Below are 23766 nucleotides of genomic sequence, written 5' to 3'. Positions count from 1 at the left end.
AGGTGTAAAAAGAAACCTGAGAAACCCATACATACTGTTATTTACTAAACTTATATTAGGCTTGGTACAGTATAGTCCCAGACTATGAACAACAGGTATCTGCATATTTTTAACAAGCCATAAAATAGCTTTAAAGCTTAACTTCAGGAATTTTAAAAAAATCCATCATTGAAGTGGGGCCCCATGCACTACAAGAGTTAGTTCAAATGCAAAGAAAACACGCCGACTAAAACTAAAAGTATATAAAAAAAAAAAAAAACTGTGTGAAAAGCCGCTGGCACAAACAGTCAGACGCACTGTGACAAACAAACTCCTTCCTGATGGCGTAATTTGTGACGAAACGTGTAAGGCGGAGTTTACGTACATGCCCTCGCCACGTTGTTTTTCCTGTGTACACAAACTGATTCTAGCTGGTTGTACTGTGAAGTAATTCAAGATCACAGCAAAGACCTTAAAGTGATTGCAAAGCTTTGTTTTTTTTTTGTTTTGTTTTTTACACAACAAACATGTTATACTTACCTTCTCTGTGCAAGGGTTTTGCACAGAGTGGCCCCAATCCTCCTTTTCTGAGGCTCCTCCTCTTCTCGAGTGCCCCCATGTAGAGCCGCATACCATGAAGGCCACTTGTGCGAGCACACTCCCGAGTCCTTCTGCTGCAGCCATTGACAGACAGCAGGACTCAGCCCCATCCCCCATGTTACTAGATTTGATTGACAGCAGTGGGAGCCAATGGCTCCTGCTGCTATAAATCTATCCAATGAGGACCCAAGATAGCGGCTGGAGCTGCTGTGCTCCTCCCTGTCGCTGAAACGATCTGATTCAGGTAAGAAAAAGGGGGGCCTGCAGTACAGTTTGTACAATGGGGTTCAGTAAGTTGTGCTGTGCGTTTACATTAGAAAGCTGCTAGGCTTCCAAGAGTCTGCTAGCTTTCATAGAAAATCATGAGAGGAGCTGAGATTTTAGTGCCTCTGTTGTGAACTTTGAAGAGAGGTATCTTCACAATTTCTGAGGAACTATTTATTTACCAGTGCTTTTACTCTTTGTTGAGAAAATGGGGAAAAAAAAACATATTCTGGGCACAGGTTTAGCTCATTTTAGCTGGGTTGTACGGTCTGGCAATAGCATTAAGGCTTCATTCACACTAGCATTAATGCGTTTATCTTTTCCAAACGCAGTATAAAATCATTTGAGTTGTATAAACAACTTTTTATGCCGCCCAGATTACTTTTTGCTGTTTTAAAGAATGTTTGGCTGCATTTTGGCACATTTACATGCATTGACACAAGTTTAGCCACATCTAGTGTCTAATTGGATCCTGGAGCACAGAATTCTATTTTCTCTAAAAGCAACCAACAGTGACTGCATCTAAAACACAGTCTGAATGGCACCACTGAAAAAGCATTACTTCTATTTATATGCATTTAGAAATGTCTCCAATGCAAATAAATGCAGGTTTGACAGTGCCAGTGTGAATGAGGCCTAGGATCTCTGTGAACTCATTCACATGCTACCCGTGTTTTAAAAAGTATTTAAAATTAATACATGACTCCAAGAATTAATAGTATGTATGTCATAGTTCTGCACTCCTTTGCATAAAAAAAAAAAAAAGTCTGAGATAAACACAAATATATACTTACTATCTCTCGATCTGCATTCTTACTGACCAGAGCATCCACTTTGGCATCAAGCTCGGCCTGAATTTGATCTCTTCTTTTCAGTACACCCTTATGTAAAAACAGTATTAAAAGAAACAAAATTATAATAATAATAATAATAATAATACCTCTTACAATGAGAATTTCTTCAACAAATCATAGGATAGTATTTAAAAAAAATTGATCTTGTTACAAATTCATGATTTTCTTTTAAAAGGATAACCACTTTATCCTTTTTATACCAATTAGTGTGTGATGTAAATTGCCTCCAGCATTGCTCCTATTTCTTCTTGCCAGATGCTGCCATTTTGTGGAAGCCCAGAGCAGTCGCTTCCTTACTGAGAACTCTTCCCCTATCCTTGGTCTTAAAAACTATAGGTCACTTTCTGTCATTTAAATGTGTATTTCCAGCCTTGATTATATGTCTTAGCTCAGCCAGAAAAAGTCTTTAGAAGCTTCACAGTGCTGAAGTTCATAGCTCTGCTGCCAGGAGAAAGGAGGGAATATCAGGAAGATAAGACACTATTATTTTAAGTGATTCTAAATGCAATTTTTTAAAAATAACAAACATGTTATACCTACCTGCTCTGTGCAATGGTTTTGCATAGAGCAACCTTGATTCTTCTCTTCTGGGGTCCCCTACTGGTACTCTGGGCTCCTCCCCCCTGTTGATTATATAGCTATAGCAAGTCCCTTACTAGTGTATACTCTCTCCCGAGCTCGGTCCTGCTCCCGCTGTCCTCTCACTGGCTGTGATCGACAGCAGCATGATCAGTTGCTGCAGCCTCTCAATGCACGGAGGAGAGAGCCATGCACATCTCTGGATCGATATCGGGCTCAGGTATGTATATAGGGGGTCTACTGCATGTAGAAGTTTTTTTTACCTTAAAAGGAGAAGTCCAGCCTGAGCTTTTTAGGCTGGGCTTCTCCTCTGGGTCACAGGAGTGCAATTTGTTTTGCACTCCTGTGACCCGTTTTCAGCGGAGAGCGGTCTGCAGTCCGCTCTCCGCTGACATCACTGTCATCAGTCGAGGCAACACGTCATCCCAACTTCCAAGTCTGGATCCACCAACTTCCCTGACTGATGGCAGTCTCAGCGTGACACCGAGATGGGCACCTCCCGTCCCTCCACAGCTCAGCGCTCCAATGAGCATGGAGAAGCAGAGAGGAAAGACGCTGACTGTGAGCAGCTCTTCTCATGGGGATCTGTGAAAACCGAGCCATCAGCGGTGTTCGGTGGCTCGGTTCTCAGTGCAGAGATGGCGGGGGACAGATGCAGCATCTAATGGAGAGGATAAAAGAACCCGCTCTTACTATCTTAAATGCCTGCAATGTTTAAACAGAGCAGGAGGGAGAAAGTACATCTATATGGATGATGGATCTGCTCGGTTCAAGACCCAAAAAAGAGCCTTGCTGGATCTTAAACAGTATAGTCACTTATTTTTAACATTTTACATAGTTATACCTGCAAAAGGGGGCAGCATGAATCAATCTATCAGGCCTTAATTGTCTGACTAAAGTTCCACTTAAACATGTTCACCACCTTCTTTCTTTGCAATAACAAATATGCAGTCCAGCACCTAACACACTCCTACTCAAACATATAATTACGACTCAACACATCTCACATAGAAAATTACTGAACATTTACACTAGATTATGGGAACCAAACCTTTTTCGGGGTCGGACCTATTTGATGTGAACGAATCTTTCACGATTCTGGACTGACTGAGGGACGTCAGCCAACAGCGGACTTTAGCCCACCATCGGCTGAAATCGGGTCACATGAGTGTAGAACGAACTGCACTCCTGTGACCTACAGAAGAAGTTTAGCCAAAATAGCTTTTGCCATACTTCTCCTTTAAGTTGCTTTCTAATAGTCAGTCAATATAGGTCTATAATAGGAGGCTTTGGCTCTTGGTTTATTTTTTTCAGCCAAAAGGTTGCAATGGTAGTTATTGGCTAAAAGTAGGATTAAAATAAACGTTCAGGAATAAAAAAAAACAAAAAAACAAAAAAAAAAAAAACATTGTTGGTTTCTCGCTTTGTTTTCTGGTCTGCGGTCTGAAAGCTATGACATGTATGCTGCCTGTCTACCTGTTTGAAACCTGGACTCTGCTTAAGATCAGTTTGTTTGTGCCTGACCTGGCCATTTATTTGCCGACTCTGTATCCATTTGTTCTGAGGATTTACACCACTCTAGCATCTGTGTAATGGGTTCTTCTCAATTACATTTTTATTTGCACAATACAGATTTTCCATAAATAGCAAAAAAGTATAAAATATCAATCAAAAATGTATACATTTGTAATAAACAATTAACCAAAACTATTATAATATGCACTCCTGACCATTTATATTAGCCTTTAGCACCACAAGAGGAGCCAAGTCAAGTTCAACTTTTACAGCATCAGCTGGCATTACTATGTATGTATCTACTGACATGTGGGTTTACCTGAAGACCGCAGTTATTCTGTTTTAGGCAGCCCACACATTAGTAATTTTTTTCATTCAACCAGCGGGTCGAATGAAAAACTTACTCGATTCCCCGATCCACATACTATGTGGATCAGGGAATCCTCCCTGCTGCACTATTGTATTCTGACGCGCAGAGACTTCCCTGCTGTCCAAATAAACTGATCAGTGCTGCCGGATATGGAAAGAGGCACTAATCCATTGGAAAAAACTTGACAGGGCAGTTCTACAGTGGTCATTTGGTAGATTGACTTCTGTACAACCAGCCTGTCCATACATGGATCGAAATTTGTCCGCTCCCTGATGAACCGAATAAATTTCAATCTATTTTTTTACTCATATGTTTAGCTTGAATTGCACAGACTTTAAACAGTTAAGACCTCCAAACATGCAGCAGCTGTCCTCTCTGGAGAGAATGCCTGTATATTTTACAATAGATTATTATTTTTCAAATAAAATATATTTAAGAAAACATGAATTTGTAAACCACATTAATGTGTTTTCATTACAAAAAACACCTCAACACTTCAGGACAACCTCCTTTAAAAGAAGAGCTGAATTGTGAGGTTATGAAAATCTAGTTGCTTAGGAGTTCTGCAGTAAATAGAATGCATTACCTTTTCGGCACAGAAAGCAGGTTTATATTAGCTGACCTGCCTTGAGTGGTCATGCGGATACTGCCATTTGTATACTGTTATTAAAAACAGGTTTTGTAGTTTAAGAGATTAAGGCAAGTAGAAAGCTGGTCATCATACTCCAGTCCTTTTTTTGTCAAAAGAAAACCAGGTCAAATTGGGCTTATGCATGAGTCTGGATAGTCAGTCTTAAATTATAATTGTGCAGGGTTACTTAAGTTTTTTTTTTGCCCTTATGTAACTTTACTTTGTGTCGGGTTCAGTATGTGTAAAGGGGATAAAGGGTCTAAAGACACTTAAAGGCTAAGAACTGTTGGAACCTGAACCTAGAAACTATATACTTGGCAGGACATCAATTAGACTTCAAGTGATACATAATCCCCTAAAGTAAAGATGAAGAATCAGACACAAATTAGAAGCGGAGTAAGGGGACATATTGTAAATCTTTCATCATTAACCTGCACAATTATGAAAATTAACCACTTCCCACAATAGAACATACCCATAGTCCTCAGGTTTAAGTGGTTATATACCAGGATCATGGCTACAGCTGCATGGAGAAGGCAGGAGAGAGAGATCAGGGGTCTAATAGACCCCAGATCTCTCAAAGTGGACATGTCACTGCCTAGGCCATCACAAGGAATGTTCTTCATGCCTTGTAATTAAAATAAAGTAAAAAAAAATAAATTTAAATCATTTAAATAAATAAATGTAAATAATGTAAATAATAATAATTTAAATTAAAGTACCCCTGTGCTCACGCGCAAATGTGAATGGGCACGTAGGTCCCACACACATATGTAAATGGTGATTCCATCACACATGTGAGGTGTCACTACAAACGTTAGTGTGAGAGCAATAATTCTAGCACCAGACCTCCTGAGTATCTCTAAACTGGTAACCTGTAAAGGCCTTTTTAAAGTGTCGCCTATGGAGAATTTTAAGTACCGTAGTTTGGTGCCATTCCACTGGCGGACGTAATTTTAAAGCGTGACACGTTAGGTATCTATTTACTCAGCGTAACATTGTCTTTTATATTTTACAAAAGAAATGGTATTGTGTTTGTGTGCAATAAAATTCATTAAAAGAAAAAAAAAAAAATGTTGTTTGAAAAACCGCTGCACTAATACTGTCTGACAAAAAAACTGCAACACCCATCATTTTATTTTATAGAGCCTCTGCAATATAATTATATATATATATATATATATATATATATATATATATATATATATATATATATATATATATATATATATATATATATATATATATATATATATATATATATATATATATATATGTATGTATGTATGTATGTATGTATGTATGCGAGAAGTGCCCGGTAGGCAAGTGGTTAAAAATCAGCAGCTATAAATCCTGTAGCTGTTGACTTTAAAGTGGAGTTCCACCCAAAAGTGGAATTTCCACTCATCAGATTCCTCCCCCCCTCCGGTGACACAGTTGGCACCTTTCAGGGGGGAGGGGGGTACAGATACCTGTATATTACAGGTATCTGTACCCACTTCCGGCATAGATAGCTGCAGAATCTGCGGTTATTTACGCCACTTCCTGCTCCCTCCCCGCTGCCTGCTGGGAAACACACGGGTCCCAGAGGCAGCAGGGACCATCCGTATTGCGCTGCGCGACTCGGCTTCACTTCCTGATTCCCTTACCGAAGATGGAGGCGGCAGCACCCGAGGACGGAGAGACGCTTCGGCCTCGGGTGCCGACATCGCGGGCGCCCTGGACAGGTAAGTGTCCATGTTTTAAAAGTCAGCAGCTGCAGTATTTGTAGCTGCTGACTTTTAAAAAAAAATTTTTCGGCGGCGCTCCGCTTTAAAATTAAAAGGACACCTACCTCTCCAGGGATCTTGCTATGCTGCTTTCGGCTTCGCAGCCGGTTGCCTGCTGCACTGTGCTATGTGAATGGTCCCGCGGTCTTATGGGACCAGTGACATGTCCCGGAACATTGGGGGGGGGGCCTTCCACACGAATCGCCCACATGATCCGAACGGAAGTGGGAATGGGTGCCTGTCAAAACCACTCCCCTCCCAAAAAAAAGATATGCCAAATATGGTAGAGGAGGTGGTGACGAGGACTTACAGGGGAACTTCCCATTTTGGGTGAAGTTTCGCTTTAAATATATATAATATATAGAATTATATATATTAATAAACATAAACAGTGTAATTACCTGAATTGAGGAAGAACAGCACAAGGAGTCAGTACTGCCGCAGTGCTCATGTGCTAACATGCTGACAGAACAAGGGAGCAGAATGGCAGAGAGATGAGCTCAGAAAAAAAAATCAGGTATAATGCCCTGCCAGACAGGACTGTGCTGTGGAGCAGAGCTGTTTAAAGTATAGGACTGGATGGGACAGAAATGTAAATCTCTTGAAAAGTTAAAACAGCTCCCTTATTTTATCCGTGTATTTAGCAGTTTGCCTGAAGTTCACAATGCTGCAACACTGAAGCCGAATCCCAGCGTGACCTCAGCATGACTTGCATGCGACTTCTTTAAAGCGGACCTTCAGTCATTTCTTCAACCTTCCATCTTTTAAATCCTCTGCCTTGTTGTTTTAACTTTGGATAGTAAAACATTTTTTTTTCTGCCAGTAAATACCTTTTACAGCCCACTTCCTGTTTCTTGTCTGGTCATTAGCCTAAGCTTATGACATCATGCACAGCACGCTCTCTCACTCTCGTTAGAGTTTGCCAGGGAGGAGGGATAAGTCATAAGAGGGCCAATGAGAGCTGCAGAGCTTGAGGCGTGCCTCTGTGTGTGTAAATCCAGGAAGTGAACAGGCATCAGCTACAGCTGCCCACAGTTAAAATGGATGCAGCCAGACTTAGTGGAGGCAGATTTCTGCAGCATATTTGGCAGAATCACAGTACATATAAAATAATATGCAAAGCGGCTGGAGGGAAGCTTCAGAATGGCAAAGATGTTTTTGTTACAAACTATGTGAGCAGACTGCGGTTCCTCTTTAACAGAAGGCAATGCAAGTCATACCGAAGTCGGACCAAAAGTAGTGCAGGAACCTTTTTCCGACTCAAGTCGCACCAATTAGAAAGGTTCCATTTTACTGAATTGGGTGCGACTTCTGTTGAGATATGTGCTCTAAAATCAAAAGGCTCCTCGCATCAGAGTGAACTGGGCCTAAGAGTGAAAATTATTAGACTCAATCACTAGTGAATCGCTTTAAAATAGTAAATCAACAGGAGGTGTAACTAATTTTTGCAATGATCCATTTTTAAATTACATTTGTAAACAATCATGTAAAAATGAAGAAACTGAAAATATTTTTTATCACAGAGGAACCCTGGGGGAAGAAAAGTAAGAGAGACTAAAGCACCCTTGTTGTAAAATCTGCAGGATCTAAGATTATCATCCATATCCTTGCTTTACTACGGAGTCACTAACCCAGAACAAGCATGTGCACATCAGGTGTCTGCAACGTAAGGGTACTCTAACAAGATCTCTCATATTTGCCACCTGACAGGTCCATGTTATGCATCTTTGGTGCAATGCTTTTCACAGAATGGGGGTGTGATTTCTTACTTTCATAGGCCAGTCTGCAAAATTATAAAGATTTAAAACTGAATATTCTGTAACTTGCACAAGTCCAGCCATGAAGGTTCCTCTTTAATGCGAATAGAAGATTAATACGGTGCATTAGATCCAATGTACTTTTCACAGAAAAATAGAATATTTAGATGAAGATTATGTGATATAGTCCATTCGGAAACAGTACTCAGCAGACTTATATAAGCTTTGTGGTGTTGGAATCCCTTAGACTGGTGAAATGCAACAAAAAGGTAACACATAACACATGGTTAGCTTGATATATAGGCCACTGCTTATGTGCAGTGTTAATTAATTTGAAAATGATAATTCATAATGACAAGTTCACTTTAATGGTCAGGGAATAGCTGCAAGCATTAGAAAAATGGGGGCAAATGTGAGAAGAGAAAGGTTTTTAAGAAAAACTAAACCTCCAAGTCGGAGACTTAATCTGCTAATCATGTTAGTGCCATTGATTCAATGTAATCCCCTGTGCGACATGAAACGTACATAATAAAGCAATACTTACAGACAGTGTTTCACTGTATAGGACATATTCATGAATAATTGGAATCAGATCACATGAGAGCTTAGTATTCAAGGCTTCTGTGATCTTGCAGCACTTGTCTATGCAATTTGCAACCCCTCTCAGGGGGTCTACCAGCTCTTCTTCAGATGCTGACCACAGAGTGTAAATAGGACCGTACTCTTTCATTTCTTCATAGTAATCTACATAAAAGAAGGAGAGGAAAAAAAAAAAAAAAATTACAGAGCCGACTATACAGATGTAGGCTGATATTTTTGTACATTTTGAAATGCTTCAGAGTGCATTTAAAGTCCATTTCCTGGCAAGTCAGAATTTTACCCATACCCTCACCCTTCTAGAGATTCCCCCCATTTTTGTTCCAGCCAGTAACAAATCATCTTTGATGTTGTGTGACCTCATCATCTGACTTTAGGGTCATGATCTTTTAGCCGGGAATATCACAGATGTTTCCTGCAAGAACTAGTGATCAGTGCAGATAGCTAGCCCAGGTGGTCCATTCACACACAGGTGATGTGGGACTGCGTTGGGTGGCTATTCCAGTGCAGTCCCACCACAAGACATGACAAAAGGCCTTGTCGCCAATGTGGCCGGTGCACACCACTGCATTGCCATGGTGTGTGCAAAAAAAAAAAAAAAAAGATATATATATTTTAATATAATAAGTCTGTGTACAGAGTTCAATAGCACAAGCTGAAACTTGCTAGTGAATAATTCATAGCATTGACTCATCCCTTACCTAATGACTGCTCAAAATTTCAAGCAAACACAGCTAGCTCGAAAGCAGACTGTTTTTTTTAATACGGTATAATCTATAAATCTCTGAAAATTCTGTATCATGTATTAAATAGTGATCAAACAGGCAGTTTTTTCCACAGACACTTATGCACATCACTCAGAAAAGAGGAAAGCTGTCTTTGGTACCCAGCGTGCATTGACTTTTCAAAAATGCAAATGTTCGTGAATTATGGAGTTCACCATTCCCACAGAAAAATTAGTCTCCTGTGCAATCTCACGACAGGTTATGCATCAATTATCCAAGATCGGGTGTTCAACATGCTGAATGTTCACAATAATGACTGCTGTGGGCTGGGAACCACCGCGGCCAGGATCATCATGGACGAACGTACGGCCATCTTTGAAACGTGTACACCATTCAAATGTCTTACTGCGGCTCAGCGTCTCATCATCGTACTGTGCTTGAAGTCTTCTGCAGATATCCGTGGGTTATACGCCTTCGTTCACAAGAAACTTCATGACCACACGCTGTTCCATGCACTCACTAACACTCTTGTCTGCCATCTTGATTAGCGGTCTCTGGATTGGCCTGCGACATGTGTGCCGCCTATCAGTAATAGGACACACTTGTCAATTACTACTGCGTGTAGTACCGCCAGACTAGAATTCCTTTTTATACCTGTAAAACTAAAAGTCCTGGTTTGACGTGAATGCCCCTCGTATGTTTAATGACTGTGATAGGGAGAGGCCCTGCCATGTTAAGAATTTAGCAAATTTGCATATAAAGGACACTGGAATCTCAAAGGTGCCATTTGAGAGGCTCTGGCATGTTTATAGTGATTGGAGAAAGCTGTGCTGTAGGTTTTCTCCAGATTTGGTAGTTCTGGATCGGGACAAGGAGCTTGAAGGTTCCAGAGTGTCCTGGGCAGAAGAAACCTTCAATCTAGTGTCCAGGATTTGCTTGACTATGCAGTCTATGTGAGCGTACAGGTATGCATGATCAATACAAGACAGATCTGAGCATAGCTCAGGGGAGCAGGTAGCACTGGAGTTGTTGCAGTTGCTGCAGTCAGTAGGTAGGTGTGTTCCTGTCTGAAGACCAAGGCAATATTGAGACAGCACTATGTGGGAGAGGTTCAAGGCCACTGGACAGAGAGTTGGGCTAGCTGACTCTGGGAGATTAGAGCTGAGGCAACTGGGAGAGATTCCAGAGGAATCTGTGAGTGGCAGAGGAGTGGGGTATCAGGAGAACTTCCACCTAGGGGCTAAGAGTGGGCCCGTACTGCAGTTAAAGCTGAGTGAGCTTAAGAACCAGGTGGCTTGGCAATTTTTGGTTTGGTGTGAAGCTAAAACCCATGTGAGTAACCCCTAGGTTATAAAGAGACTTTGTTAATCATTTTTAATAAAAGTGGGCTGGTTACCAGGTCCTTAACTATAGTTCCTGTCTGCCATGGACTCTACCATGAGAGCTAAACATGCCCATATCACAAAAATCAAAGTACAGAAATCAGAAGATTTGTTTGCCTACATCCAAAAGTCCAGCGATCACGCTGTGTGAAGAAAAAGTTGAGCAAGACTGTGGCTCAAGCCAAGGGTACCCATGCCTTATAAATACAGTGTAATTCAGAAAGCTGAACTATTCGTTTTTGGTGGACTTCATTTACAAATCACAAAAAGTCCTAAGAATGCTGAAATCTATAAGTACCCCATACCTTTTTCTTCTTTAGAGATCCTTTGAGACACTTTATCTAAAACATTTATTTTCTGGCTAAAAGCCTCCGCATACTCCCCCAGCTCTGTAAATTCTTCAGGGCGATTTTTAACTCCCCGCACAGAAGATGCTACAGCCTTGAGCGTCTGGCCCATTCTGCTGAAAAGTCCAGGACCTTGCTTTTTGTGAGATGTTAGCTCCTAAAAAAAAAAAAAAAACAAGAGTCATTTAACTTTACTCTTCCCTGCCATCTCCTAAGCCTTTAATCATACTGCAGGATAGAGGATATGACTTAAGTTCTGAAAGGGCAAAATTAAATCCAGTAGCATGCAAACACCAAACTACAATGAACCTCAGACTGCTGGTAAAAGCCGATTAGGGCTCATTTACACTAGCCCATAAGCTAAAATGTGTGGGCTGGTATAAATTTGTGTAGGCGCGGTGCAGTGCTTTGTTGCAAAACAGCTGTTTACTTTTTTTTTAACTTTTAACTTCAGTTAAACTTTTTTTTAACTGAAGTGTCACAAAATGACAATTTAACTCTATGCACCGCAGCGTGTGTGTTGTGGTGACATGAGCTGCAGTGGATTGCACTGTGTATAGAGGTATACATGCTGCATTTTTAAACAGGGCACACCACTGCACATGAATGATGTAAACAGGGCACATTGAGAACAATTGTTTTTCATGTTCCCCTTGCATTGAGCTGATGTTGATCTATGCTGATGAATGAAGCTTAAAATATATATATAGTGATTGAACCCTTAGTGTTTTTAAAAGGGTTAGTACACCCAAAAGGTTATTTCAGTTACAGATAGCGTAACAGAGGATTTCTTGAATTTCTATTCATTGTCTTTCTTCTAACTGTATGGAATTTAATTAAATGTTATGTACTAACCAATGTCACATAACACCAGGTACCCCAATCACTGCGCTATGTATTTAGTGCTATACAGTACATTCACCAGACTGCTGGACTCTGAACATTTTACAATACATTCATACCACTGGAATATTTGAATCATTCAGTATTCATCCTAATTAATAAATGGGCACACTTCTGTAAACTGCATTTAAAACATATTCAGTTTTGGAGTTCAGTTTATATAAAAATGACTGGAAAGACAAATGCTTACCTCCCAACTGTCGGAATCTGATCAAAGAGCCCTAAATTCTGGATTCATGGGCAGTCGAGGCTTAGGCCTCATGCTCACCAAAAGCCTTCTATTCATTCATATAAAATTATTAAAATACATACAAAAAAATATAAAATATAATATAATTTAATAATTAAATTATAGAGCACCTAGCTCTTAGATGCAGTTATGTGCATTCAGCATTTTTTTTTAAAGGAACACTCCTCTCCTGAGTGTGCTGGCACTGGGGTTTTTCTGCCTTCAAACGCTCTTACCTCTAAATGATTGTAAATGCCAATGTCTGCAAGAACACATAGGCTAACATCAAAGGGCGTTTAGAAGCAGGACAAAAAAAAAATCCATTAAATTGCATTCAAAAGTGGGGTTTTTGACACCCAGTGTGCATGAGTCTTAAGTACAAAATTAGGTGTGACTTTCCCAAGCACAGTTAAATTGGAAGAGTGCTTTAATGGATCTAGGTTTTCAGTTTTTAAGATCATTTATTATTACCCCACCCTATAATCAAAATGCTTCTACACTTGGCCATAGAAAATACTTCTGCAATAAAGAAACCATTACAGCTATTAGCTGCCAATTATATTTCAAATTACTGCAGTTAGATCATTTTATGATTAAATCTCATTGGTTGCTACGGATTACTGCATTTTGTATCACCACAGATCTAAAAAAATAAAAAAATATGTCCCACCTATAGACAACTCAACTAAAACTTTAATTTTCTCATGTTAAAACCATCAGATTCATTTCAAAAGCAGTTAAAAAAGATTTTATGTTCAAACACAGCTTTATGACTTTTAAAGCTCACAAGATGTCAGGAACTAATTTAGCAATAAATGCATTACATCATTATAATTCTCCTTTGCAAACCATTTTTTTTTCATTATCTCAATTTCCTTAAAAGGATTGTTTAAAGATTTAAGATGATGAAATTGTGATGAGATTGTGTAGAAATAAAACACAGTCCATTAAAGAAGCAAAGATGAAGAATGAAAAGTTTTGAAAATATTAGAGATTCTTACCCATGCTTGAGCTGTAAGGAAAATCTTGAAGTCGTCATTAAAAGTTAATGTTGGATGATCAGCTATTCTGTTCAAAAATTTATGCAAAGCTTTCCTCCGAGTCTCAATGAAATCATTGTTGAATCGCTCCACCATCCCTTTAACTATGAATTTTTCTGGCAATGGCTAATTAAAAAAAATAAATAAAAAAATGATGCACAAATAGATGATTTGTAGTACGTGCATTGTTTATATGTATGCTTTAAAGTGACATTGTTGCTAAAAAAAAGAATTATCTTTATTTTTTTGTTTCTATTATTTAGTGCCCAACATAGTACTTTGTCTCATCTTCCTAGGTGCCCTGTAGAGGGCACCGATCTGACAACACAGCTAGCAAGGAGGTGGCTGCTTTGATAGCAAAGGTCTGTCTCCAGCTCCTAGCACTTGCCTAAGACAAACATCGGAAAGAGGAATACAGAGGGATGGGAGGCATGTAATTTCCACCATACCTGCCTGGGTTCCTCTTGCAGGTACTTGGCTCGAGTAAATACTGGGAGCTGGAGACAGGCACTCATAATTAAGGCAGCCTTCTCCTTGCTAGCTTTGGTGACAGGTGGCTGTGTGCGCCAAGTGGAAATCCATGTCCAACACTGTGGCTACTGTTACAGGGCACCTTGGAAAATGGGACAAGGTACTGCTGGTACTTTTTCCCACAGGGTCTGAATTGTGTAAAAATTGTAATAATTCTTTAAAGAGTATAGCAAGGCAAGCAAGAATGCAGTACATCACTGCAATACATGTCATTTCCCAACGTCATGTCTTTCTAAAGTTCCTACAAGCAGGAAAATACCTGTTGCTCTCTCAGAAATGCACTCAACTCCTAAGTCCTGCTGTAGGATGACAACACATACCATTTTTGCAGACCGACTGGTGTCAGCCCTGCAAAATGACACTAAACAATATCTTTATTCCCCAAAAGTAATCCATATACAGTATCTCACAAAAGTGTGTACACCCCCCACATTTTTGTAAATATTTTATTATATCTTTTCATGTGACAACACTGAAGAATCGGCACTTTGCTACAATGTAAAGTAGCGAGTGTACAGCTTGTATAACAGTGTAAATTTGCTGTCCCCTCAAAAAAACTGTAACACACAGCCATTAATGTCTAAACCGCTGGCAACAAAAGTGAGTACACCCCCAAGTGAAAATGTCCAAATTGGACCCAATTATCCATTTTCCCTCACCGGTGTCATGTGATTTGTTGGTGTTACAAGGTCTTAGGTGTGAATAGGGAGCATTTGTGTTAAATTTGGTGTTATCGCTCTCACTATAAAATAATTACAGTGCCATCATATACATACAGAATTAGAAGGAACAATGTATATTAAACAATGTGTGTTTAGTATAACTTTAAAAACACACATTTTTTTAACCAGAGTTTAATGTTAATTTAACAGTCTAAAAAGGGAGCAAATAGGAGGATGTTAAAGTTAAAAAATATGGTTAAAAAAAAATACTAAAGCTCCCAGCAGGTATAAAAGGTACAGACACATAGAAAGTCCATGTACATGCCTGCAGCAGCTTTAATTGCCCCTTCCACGCTAGAAAGTGAGGCTGTTTTGAATGGGTAAAGCTCCAACACTTATGTAGTGTTAGAGCTTTCCCAATTCCTCCAGCCCCCATGCATTACTATGATCCCTTCGCTATGATGAGTTGCCTGGCTTGCCAATAGGAATGTGTGGTAGGTAGAAGGTGGGTATGCTGAATCACAACTAAAAATGCTGGAAATTTTCCTAAACAGAACAATTGGGCTACCTAATAGCTTTATCGTTATAAGTGAGAATCATGTCATGACAGAAACCTGAAGACTACAATTGCTGCTCTTCAGAAAATTTAGCTGCCAGGCTGTGAGAATAATCCTATGGTTTAAAGGATAACTCACCTTATTACACCCATACTTAGGGTGTAATATAGTTGCAAATGGCTCCCCCAGCAATAAAAAGCTTGCATAGTCATGTCATTCACAGAGTTCTGTGAACAAATGAACTACAAGTCCCATCTTCCATCATGGAAGATGGACTTAAAGTTCTCAACAGAACACAAGTGTGGTGATTACGTAGTCCAACACTTCTTCCTCCAGTTCTCTAGGTGAAGGTTAATATATCAATACAGAAATAGAGCTGGGGAAGCAGGAGCCTGTGCACTTCCACCCACAATCCACCAATCACGGCAAAGCTTTACAGGCTCATTTGCCCCCAAAAATATTTTTGCTGAAAATATGGGTGCACTTTTTTTTTTTTTTGCAAAAGTTGAAGTTAGCCTTTTAGGCTCCATTCACATAAAGCGTCTCCAAAGTTGCACAATTTCCAGCACGATGTTGATGAGACGTTTGGTGTGATTTTACATTCTAAAGTCGCGTTAAGAGATGCAGCAGAGCAGTGCGGGCACCTTTTCAAAGTCACTGCAACTTTAAGTAACATCAATTTGGTGCCATTGAAGAGAATGGGCTGCGACTAGTCAAGTGACTTTGAGTGTGAATGATGCTACGTTGAGCCAACACAAATATACAGATTCAACTTGGCAAGCGGGCCTATAGGCTTCTGGAGGGCTCTGACGACTCTTTACCCTAACATTAGTCAGTTCACACCTGCACATCCAACCATTCTCTATGTCTATGGCCGCTTGAACTTACAGGAATTATTAACGTCGGATGAGCATCTTCAAGTTTGCTTTTCAACCAAACAAAATCTTGATAACGTCTCCTGACTTCAAATTCACTTGAATCAAATTCACTGCGGGTTGTCTGAAAACAAAACATTGTTTGTTTACCTCTTGACAGAATGAATGTTTAGTGATCAACAAGAAATATTTGTAACATTGCAAATTGTCGCTGTTCAGTATTTCTAAAAGTACATCGCATTCAAACAGTGCTTTACAAAATAAGGAAAACAGAACCAAAATAACATTCTATTTAGCTAAACATTAAGTACTGGTTCACAGCAGAGGGACACTTAGCACTGAAAGCCATGTGTCACTTCTAAAAAATCCTTTTATTTTTTTTAGGAAAAGACATAACATGACATTTATCCTTCTGCCTCTCTCGTTATATGCAAATATACTATATACACACACACACTAACAAATTACACACATTATACAGTTGTGCTCATAATTTTACATACCCTCGCAGAATTTGATTTCTTGGCCATTTTTCAGAGAGATTAAAAACTTTTCTGTCACTCATGGTTAGTGTTTGGCTGAATCCATTTATTATCAATCATCTGTGTTTACTCTTTTTAAATCATAATGGCAACAGAAACTACCCAAATGACCCTGATCTAAAGTTTACATACCCTGGTGAATTTGGCCTGATAACATGCACACAAGTTGACAAATGGGTTTGAATGGCTATTAAAAGGTAACCATCCTCACCTGTGAGCTTGTCAGGGCTGGGCTCAGCCCTTCCTTCTCTGAGCTGGCCCCTCAGCTGTCGGCTAATTGCCAGCTCCCATCTCTCTCCACAGTTACTTAGCTGTTGACAATCCTGCTCGTCAGTCCTGCCTACTTAACGTAAAGTAAACTCCCCTATCGTTTTCAGCCAAGGAAGCTGCCATCTTTGCCTCTGTTTAATCTACAACTGCCATGATGCTGCACATGTGATCAGTTATGACACAAGCCATTGGATGGCTTGACCGTTTGGTTGAGAGCACAACCAATGGGAGTGTTACATTTCCGACACGTGCCGGAAATGAACCAGTTTTATGGATGGGTTTACTTCCGCTTTAAGCTGTCCAGTCCAGAGGAGCTCTGCCTTCTCCTTGGTCAACATCACAGAAACGTTCTCTTGCGATCACGTTCAAGACTTGCTTGACATCCCTTCTGGCTCCAGATCCTGCTTGCTGTTCCACTACATTCATCCCTGACTTCTGGCTTGGCTGACTATCCGTTCCGGTTACTGAACTTTGGCTATGTTTTGACTACGTTTGTTCTTTTTACTTTTATTATTAAACAAGTGGGATTTAACTGCACTTCTGTCTCAGCCTGATTTCATGGTTTCTGACAGATCTGTTTGCTTGTAATTAGTGTGTGTGTGTATAAAAGGTCAATGAGTTTCTGGACTCCTGACAGACCCTTGCATCTTTCATCCAGTGCTGCACTGACGTTTCTGGATTCTGAGTCATGGGGAAAGCAAAAGAGTTGTCAAAGGATCTGAGGGAAAAGGTAATTGAACTGTATAAAACAGGAAAGGGATATAAAAAGATATCCAAGGAATTGAGACTGCCAGTCAGCAGTGTTCAAACTCTAATCAAGAAGTGGAAAATGAGGGGTTCTGTTGAAACTAAACCACAGTCAGGTAGACCAACTAAAATTTCAGCCACAACTGCCGGAAAAATTGTTCAGGATGCAAAGAAAAACCCACAAATAACTTCAGGTGAAATACAGGACTCTCTGAAAACATGTGGCGTTTCAAGATGCACAATAAGGAGGCACTTGAAGAAAGATGGGCTGCATGGTCGAGGCGCCAGAAGAAAGCCATTACTATGCAAATGCCACAAAGTATCCCGCTTACAATATGCCAAACAGCACAGAGGCAAGCTTCAAACCTTCTGGGACAAAGTAAATTGGAGTGATGAAACCAAAATTTAGCTTTTTGGCCACAACCACAAACACTACATTTAGAGAGGAGTCAACAAGGCCTATGATGAACGGTACACCATTCCTACTGTGAAACACGGAGGTGGATCGCTGATGTTTTGGGGATGTGTGAGCTACAAAGGCACAGGACATTTGGTCAAAATTGATGGCAAGATGAATGCAGTATGTTAAAATATTGAAGGAACATTTGCATTCATCAGTGATGAATGATCCAAAACACAAGATCAAGTCGACCTGTCATTGGCTACAGCAGAATAAAGTGAAGGTTCTGGAGTGGCCATCTCAGTCTCCTGAGATGGCCACTCTGGGGAGATCTCAAACATGCAGTTCATGCAAGACAGCCCAAGAATTTACAAGAACTGGGAGGCTTTTTGCCAAGAGGAATGGGCAGCTTTACCACCAGAGAAGATAAAGAGCCTCATCCACAAATACCACAAAAGACTTCAAGCTGTCATTGATGTTAAAGGGGGCAATACACGTAATTAAGAACTGGGGTATGTAAACTTTTGATTAGGGTCATTTGGGTAGTTTCTGTTGTGATTATGATTTAAAAAAAGAGTAAACACAGTTGATAACAAATGGCTTCAGGCAAACACTAACCATGTGTGAAAAAAAAGTTTTTGTGTTATCATTCATAGTCTCTGAAAAATGGCCAAGAAGTCCTAAATTTTGCCAGGGTATGTAAACTTATGAGCACAACTGTATATTATATACACACACACACACACTAGCTCACAAGAGTGAGTATACACCTCATATTTTTAAAAATATTTTATTATATCTTTTCATGTGACAACACTGAAGAAATGACACTTTGCTACAATGTAAAGTAGTTAGTGTACAGCTTATATAAAAGTCTAAATTTGCTGTCCCCTCAAAATACCTCAACATACAGCCATTAATGTCTAAACCGCTGGCAACAAAAGTGAAAATGTCCAAATTGGGCCCAAAGTGTTAATATTTTGTGTGGCCACCATTATTTATCAGCGCTGCATTAACCCTCTTGGGCATGGAGTTCACCAGAGCTTCATAGATTGCCACTGGAGTCCTCTTCCACTTCTCCATGATGGCATCACGGAACTGGTAGATGTTAGAGGCCTTGCGCTCCTCCACCTTCCGTTTGAGGATGCTTCACAGATGCTCAATAGGGTTTAGGTTAGTCCATCACCTTTGCCCTCAGCTTCTTTAGCAAGGCAGTGGTCATCATGAAGGTGTGTTTGGGGTCGTTCTCATGTTGGAATACTGACCTGCAGCCCAGTCTCCGAAGGAAGGGGATCATGCTCTGCTTCAGTATGTCACAGTACATGTTGGCATTCATGACCCTTCAATGAACTGTAGCTCCCCAGTGCCTGCAGCACGCATGCAGCCCCCAGACCATGACACTCCCACCACCATGCTTGACTGCAGGCAAGACACACTTGTCTTTGTACTCCTCACCTGGTTGCTGCCACACACACTTGACACCATCTGAACCAAATAAATTTTGCTTTCTTGTGCATCATCTTTAGAAGAGGCTTCCTTCTGAGATGACAGTCATACAGAAAAATTTGATGCAGTGTGCCGCGTATGGTCTGAGAACTGACAGGCTGACCCCCCACTCCTTCAAACTCTGCAGCACTCATACGTTTATTTCCCAAAGACAACCATCTGGATATGACGCTGAGCATGTGCACTCGACTTCTTTGGTCGACCAGGTCGAGGCCTGTTCTGAGTGGAACCTGTCCTGTTAAATCGCTGTATGGTCTTGGCTACCGTGCTGTAGCTCAGTTTTAGGGTCTTGGCAAACGTCTTATAGCCTAGTCCATCTTTATACAGAGCAACAATTCTTTTTTTCAGATACTCAGAGAGTTCTTTGCCATGAGGTACCATGTTGAACTTCCAGTGACCAGTATGAGAGTGAGCAATAACACCAGATTTAACACACCTGCTCCCCATTCACACCTGAGACCTTGTAACACTAACCAGTAACATGACACCGGGGAGGGAAAATGGCTAATTGGGCCAAATTTGGACATTTTCACTTGGGGGTGTACTCACTTTTGTTGCCAGCGGTTTAGACATAAATGGCTGTGTGTTGAGTTATTTTGGGGGTACAGAAAATTTACACTGTTATACAAGCTGTGCACTCACTACTTTACATTGTAGCAAAGTGTAATTTCTTTAGTGTTCTCACATGAAAAGGTATAATAAAAAAATTTATAAAATGTGAGGGTGTACTCACTTTTGTAAGATACTGTATAGTGCATTGCAGTAACGTGTCTTATACTGCAAAGCATAGGTGTGTATATATATATATATATATATATATATATATATATATATATATATATATATATATATATATATATATATATATATATATATATATATATATATATATATATATATATATATATATATATATACATACATACACACATACACGCATACATATACCGTATTTATCGGCGTATAACACGCACCCCAAGTTTAGGAGGGAATTTTAAGGAAAAAAAACTTTTAGGAGGGAAGTTTGAAAAAAAACTTACATTTAAATGCCTATCAATGCAGCGTTATCAGTGTCCATCTGCAGCCTTCCCTGTGTCATTGCAGCCTGTATCATTGCAGCCTTCCCTGTGTCTTTGCAGCCCCGTGTCTTTTAAAAGTGCCGCTGATCGAGATACACAAAGCTGAGTGTACTTTGGCTAGATTCGGCTCTGCTCACAGTCAGGGGCGGGACTGCGAGAGGAGAGAAGCAAGCGCTGCCGACATTCACAAAGCCGAGGGTACTTCGGCTAGACTCGGCTCTGCTCACAGTCAGGGGCGGGACTGCGAGAGGAGCCGAGTCCAGCCGAAGTACACTCGGATTTGTGTATGTCGGCTCCGCTCGCTCCTCTCCTCACAATCAACGGAGATCGGATCTGATTTTAAGGGGAAAAAAAGTGTGTGTTATACGCCAATAAATATGATATATATATATCTATAGATATATATATATCTATATATATATAGATATATATATATATATAGATATATATATATATATATATCTATATATATATAGATATATAGATAGATAGATATATAGAGATATATATCTATATATATATATATCTATATACACACACATACACACACAGAAGATATAAAAGTCTGCACATCCCTGTTAAAATGTAAGGTTTCTCTGATGTAGAAAAAATTAGACAAAAGATAAATAATTTCAGAATTTTTTTCCACCTTTAATATGACCTATAAACTGTACAACTCAATTGAAAAACAAACCAAAATAATGTGATTGCATAAGTGTGCACACCAACTTATAACTGGGGATGTAGCTGTGTTCAGAATTAAGCCATTACATTCAAACTCATGTTAAATCAGAGTCAGTACACATCCGCCATCATTTAAAGTGCCTTTGATTAACCCCAAATAAGGTTCAGTTGTTCCAGAGGGTTCAGCTGTTCTAGTAGGCTAAATTTTGCAAAAACACATCTGAAGTCTCCCAAAAGCATGTGGAAAAAATGTGTTATAGTCTGATGAAACTAAGGTTGAACTTTTTGGCCATAATTCCAAAAGATAGGTTTGGCGCAAAAAACACTGCACATCACCAAAAGAACACCATACCCACAGTGAAGCATGGTGGTGGCAGCATCATGCTTTGGGGCTGTTTTTCTTTAGCTGGAACAGGGGCCTTAGTCAAGGTAGAGGGAATTATGAACAGTTCCAAATACCGGTCAATATTGGCACAAAACCTTCAGGCTTCTGCTAGAAAGCTGAACATGAAGACAAACTTCATCTTTCAGCATGACAATGACCCAAAGCATACATCCAAATCAACAAAGGAATGGCTTCACCAGAAGAAGATTAACGTTTTGGAGCCCAGACCTGAATCCATTTGAAAATCTGTGGGGTGATCTGAAGAGGGCTGTGCACAGGAGATGCCCTCACAATCTGACAGATTTGGAGTGTTTTTGCAAAGAAGAGCGGGCAAATATTGCCAAGTTAAGACGTGCCATGCTGATAGACTCATACCCAAAAAGACTGAGTGCTGTAATAAAATCAAAAGGTGCTTCAACAAAGTATTAGTTTAAGGGTGTGCACACTTAGAAACCATACTATTTTTTTTTATTTTTACTTCCCTCCACCTAAAAGATTTCAGTATGTTGTTCAACTGAGTTGTACAGTTTATACGTCACATTAAAAAGGTGGAAAAGTTCTGAAATTATTTGTCTCATTTGTTTACATCACATAAACCTGACATTTTAACTGGGGTGTGTAGACTTGTTAAATTATATATTATTATATATATATATATATATATATATATATATATATATATATATATATATATATATATATATACATACATACATACACACACACATACATACTGTACATACACATATATACAGTGGGGACGGAAAGTAGTATTCAGACTCCCTTAAATTTTTCACTCTGTTATATTGCAGCCATTTGCTAAAATCATTTAAGTTAATTTTTTCCTCAATGTACACACAGCACCCCATATTGACAGAAAAACACAGAATTGTTGACATTTTTGCAGATTTATTAAAAAAGAAAAACTGAAATATCACATGGTCTTAAGTATTCAGACCCTTTGCTGTGACACTCATATTTAAAGCGGAGCTCCGCCGAAATTTTTTTTTTTTTTAAGTCAGCAGCTACAAATACTGCAGCTGCTGACTTTTAAAACATGGACACTTACCTGTCCAGGGCGCCCGCGATGTCGGCACCCGAGGCCGAACCGTCTCTCGGGTGCTGCCGCCTCCATCTTCGGTAAGGGAATCAGGAAGTGAAGGCTTGCGGCTTCACTTCCCAGTTCCCTACTGCGCATGCGCAAGTCGAGCAGCGCAATACGGATGGTCCCTGCTGTCTCTGGGACCCGTGTGTTTCCCAGCAGACAGCGGGGGGGGGGGGGGGGGGGGGACAGGAAGTGGCGTAAATAACTGCAGATTCTGCGGCTATCTATGCCTGAAGTGGGTACAGATACCTGTAATATACAGGTATCTGCACCCCCCTTCCCCCTGAAAGGTGCCAACTGACACCGGAGGGGGGAGGAATCCGATGAGTGGAAGTTCCATTTTTGGGTGGAACTCCACTTTAATATGTCCATTTCTTCTGATCATCCTTGAGATGGTTCTACACCTTCATTTGAGTCCAGCTGTGTTGGATTATACTGATTGGACTTCATTAGGAAAGCCACACACCTGTCTATATAAGACCTTACAGCTCACAGTACACGTCAGAGCAAAATGAGAATCATGAGGTCAAAGGAACTGCCTGAAGAGCTCAGAGACAGAATTGTGGCAAGGCACAGATCTGGCCAAGGTTACAAAAAAATTTCTGCTACACTTAAGGTTCCCAAGAGCACAGTGGCCTCCATAATCCTTAAATGGAAGACATATGGGATGACCAGAACCCTTCCTAGAGCTGGCCGTCTGTCCGGCCAAACTGAGCTCTCGGGGAAGAAGAGCCTTGGTGAGAGAGGTAAAGAAGAACCCAAAGATCACTGTGGCTGAGCTCCAGAGATGCAGTCGGAGATGGGAGGAAGTAGTAGAAAGTCAACTATGTCAACCATCACTGCAGGCCTCCACCAGTCGGGGCTTTATGGCAGAGTGGCCCG

At 40.1% G+C, this 23766-nt stretch overlaps 1 protein-coding gene across 2 annotated transcripts in view; it reads right to left on the bottom strand.

The window, feature by feature from the left end:
- Positions 1–23766, bottom strand: part of SNX7 (sorting nexin 7) — a 210070-nt gene that overhangs the window by 78667 nt on the left and 107637 nt on the right. For both annotated transcript variants that reach the window (XM_073593096.1, XM_073593097.1), the window contains exons 3-7: positions 16180–16290; positions 13503–13667; positions 11328–11526; positions 8863–9062; positions 1638–1724 (exon numbers count right to left, since the gene is read on the bottom strand). In XM_073593096.1, coding sequence (XP_073449197.1) covers positions 1638–1724; positions 8863–9062; positions 11328–11526; positions 13503–13667; positions 16180–16290 — 762 coding nt within the window. The remainder of the gene's footprint in view (positions 1–1637; positions 1725–8862; positions 9063–11327; positions 11527–13502; positions 13668–16179; positions 16291–23766) is intronic.

The sequence above is a fragment of the Aquarana catesbeiana genome, linkage group LG07 (assembly GCF_042186555.1).
Source record: "Aquarana catesbeiana isolate 2022-GZ linkage group LG07, ASM4218655v1, whole genome shotgun sequence".
In the NCBI taxonomy this organism is placed as follows: Eukaryota; Metazoa; Chordata; class Amphibia; order Anura; family Ranidae; genus Aquarana; species Aquarana catesbeiana.
The sequence above is the reverse complement of the archived record's forward strand: the minus strand, read 5'-3'. Positions and strand labels throughout refer to the sequence as shown.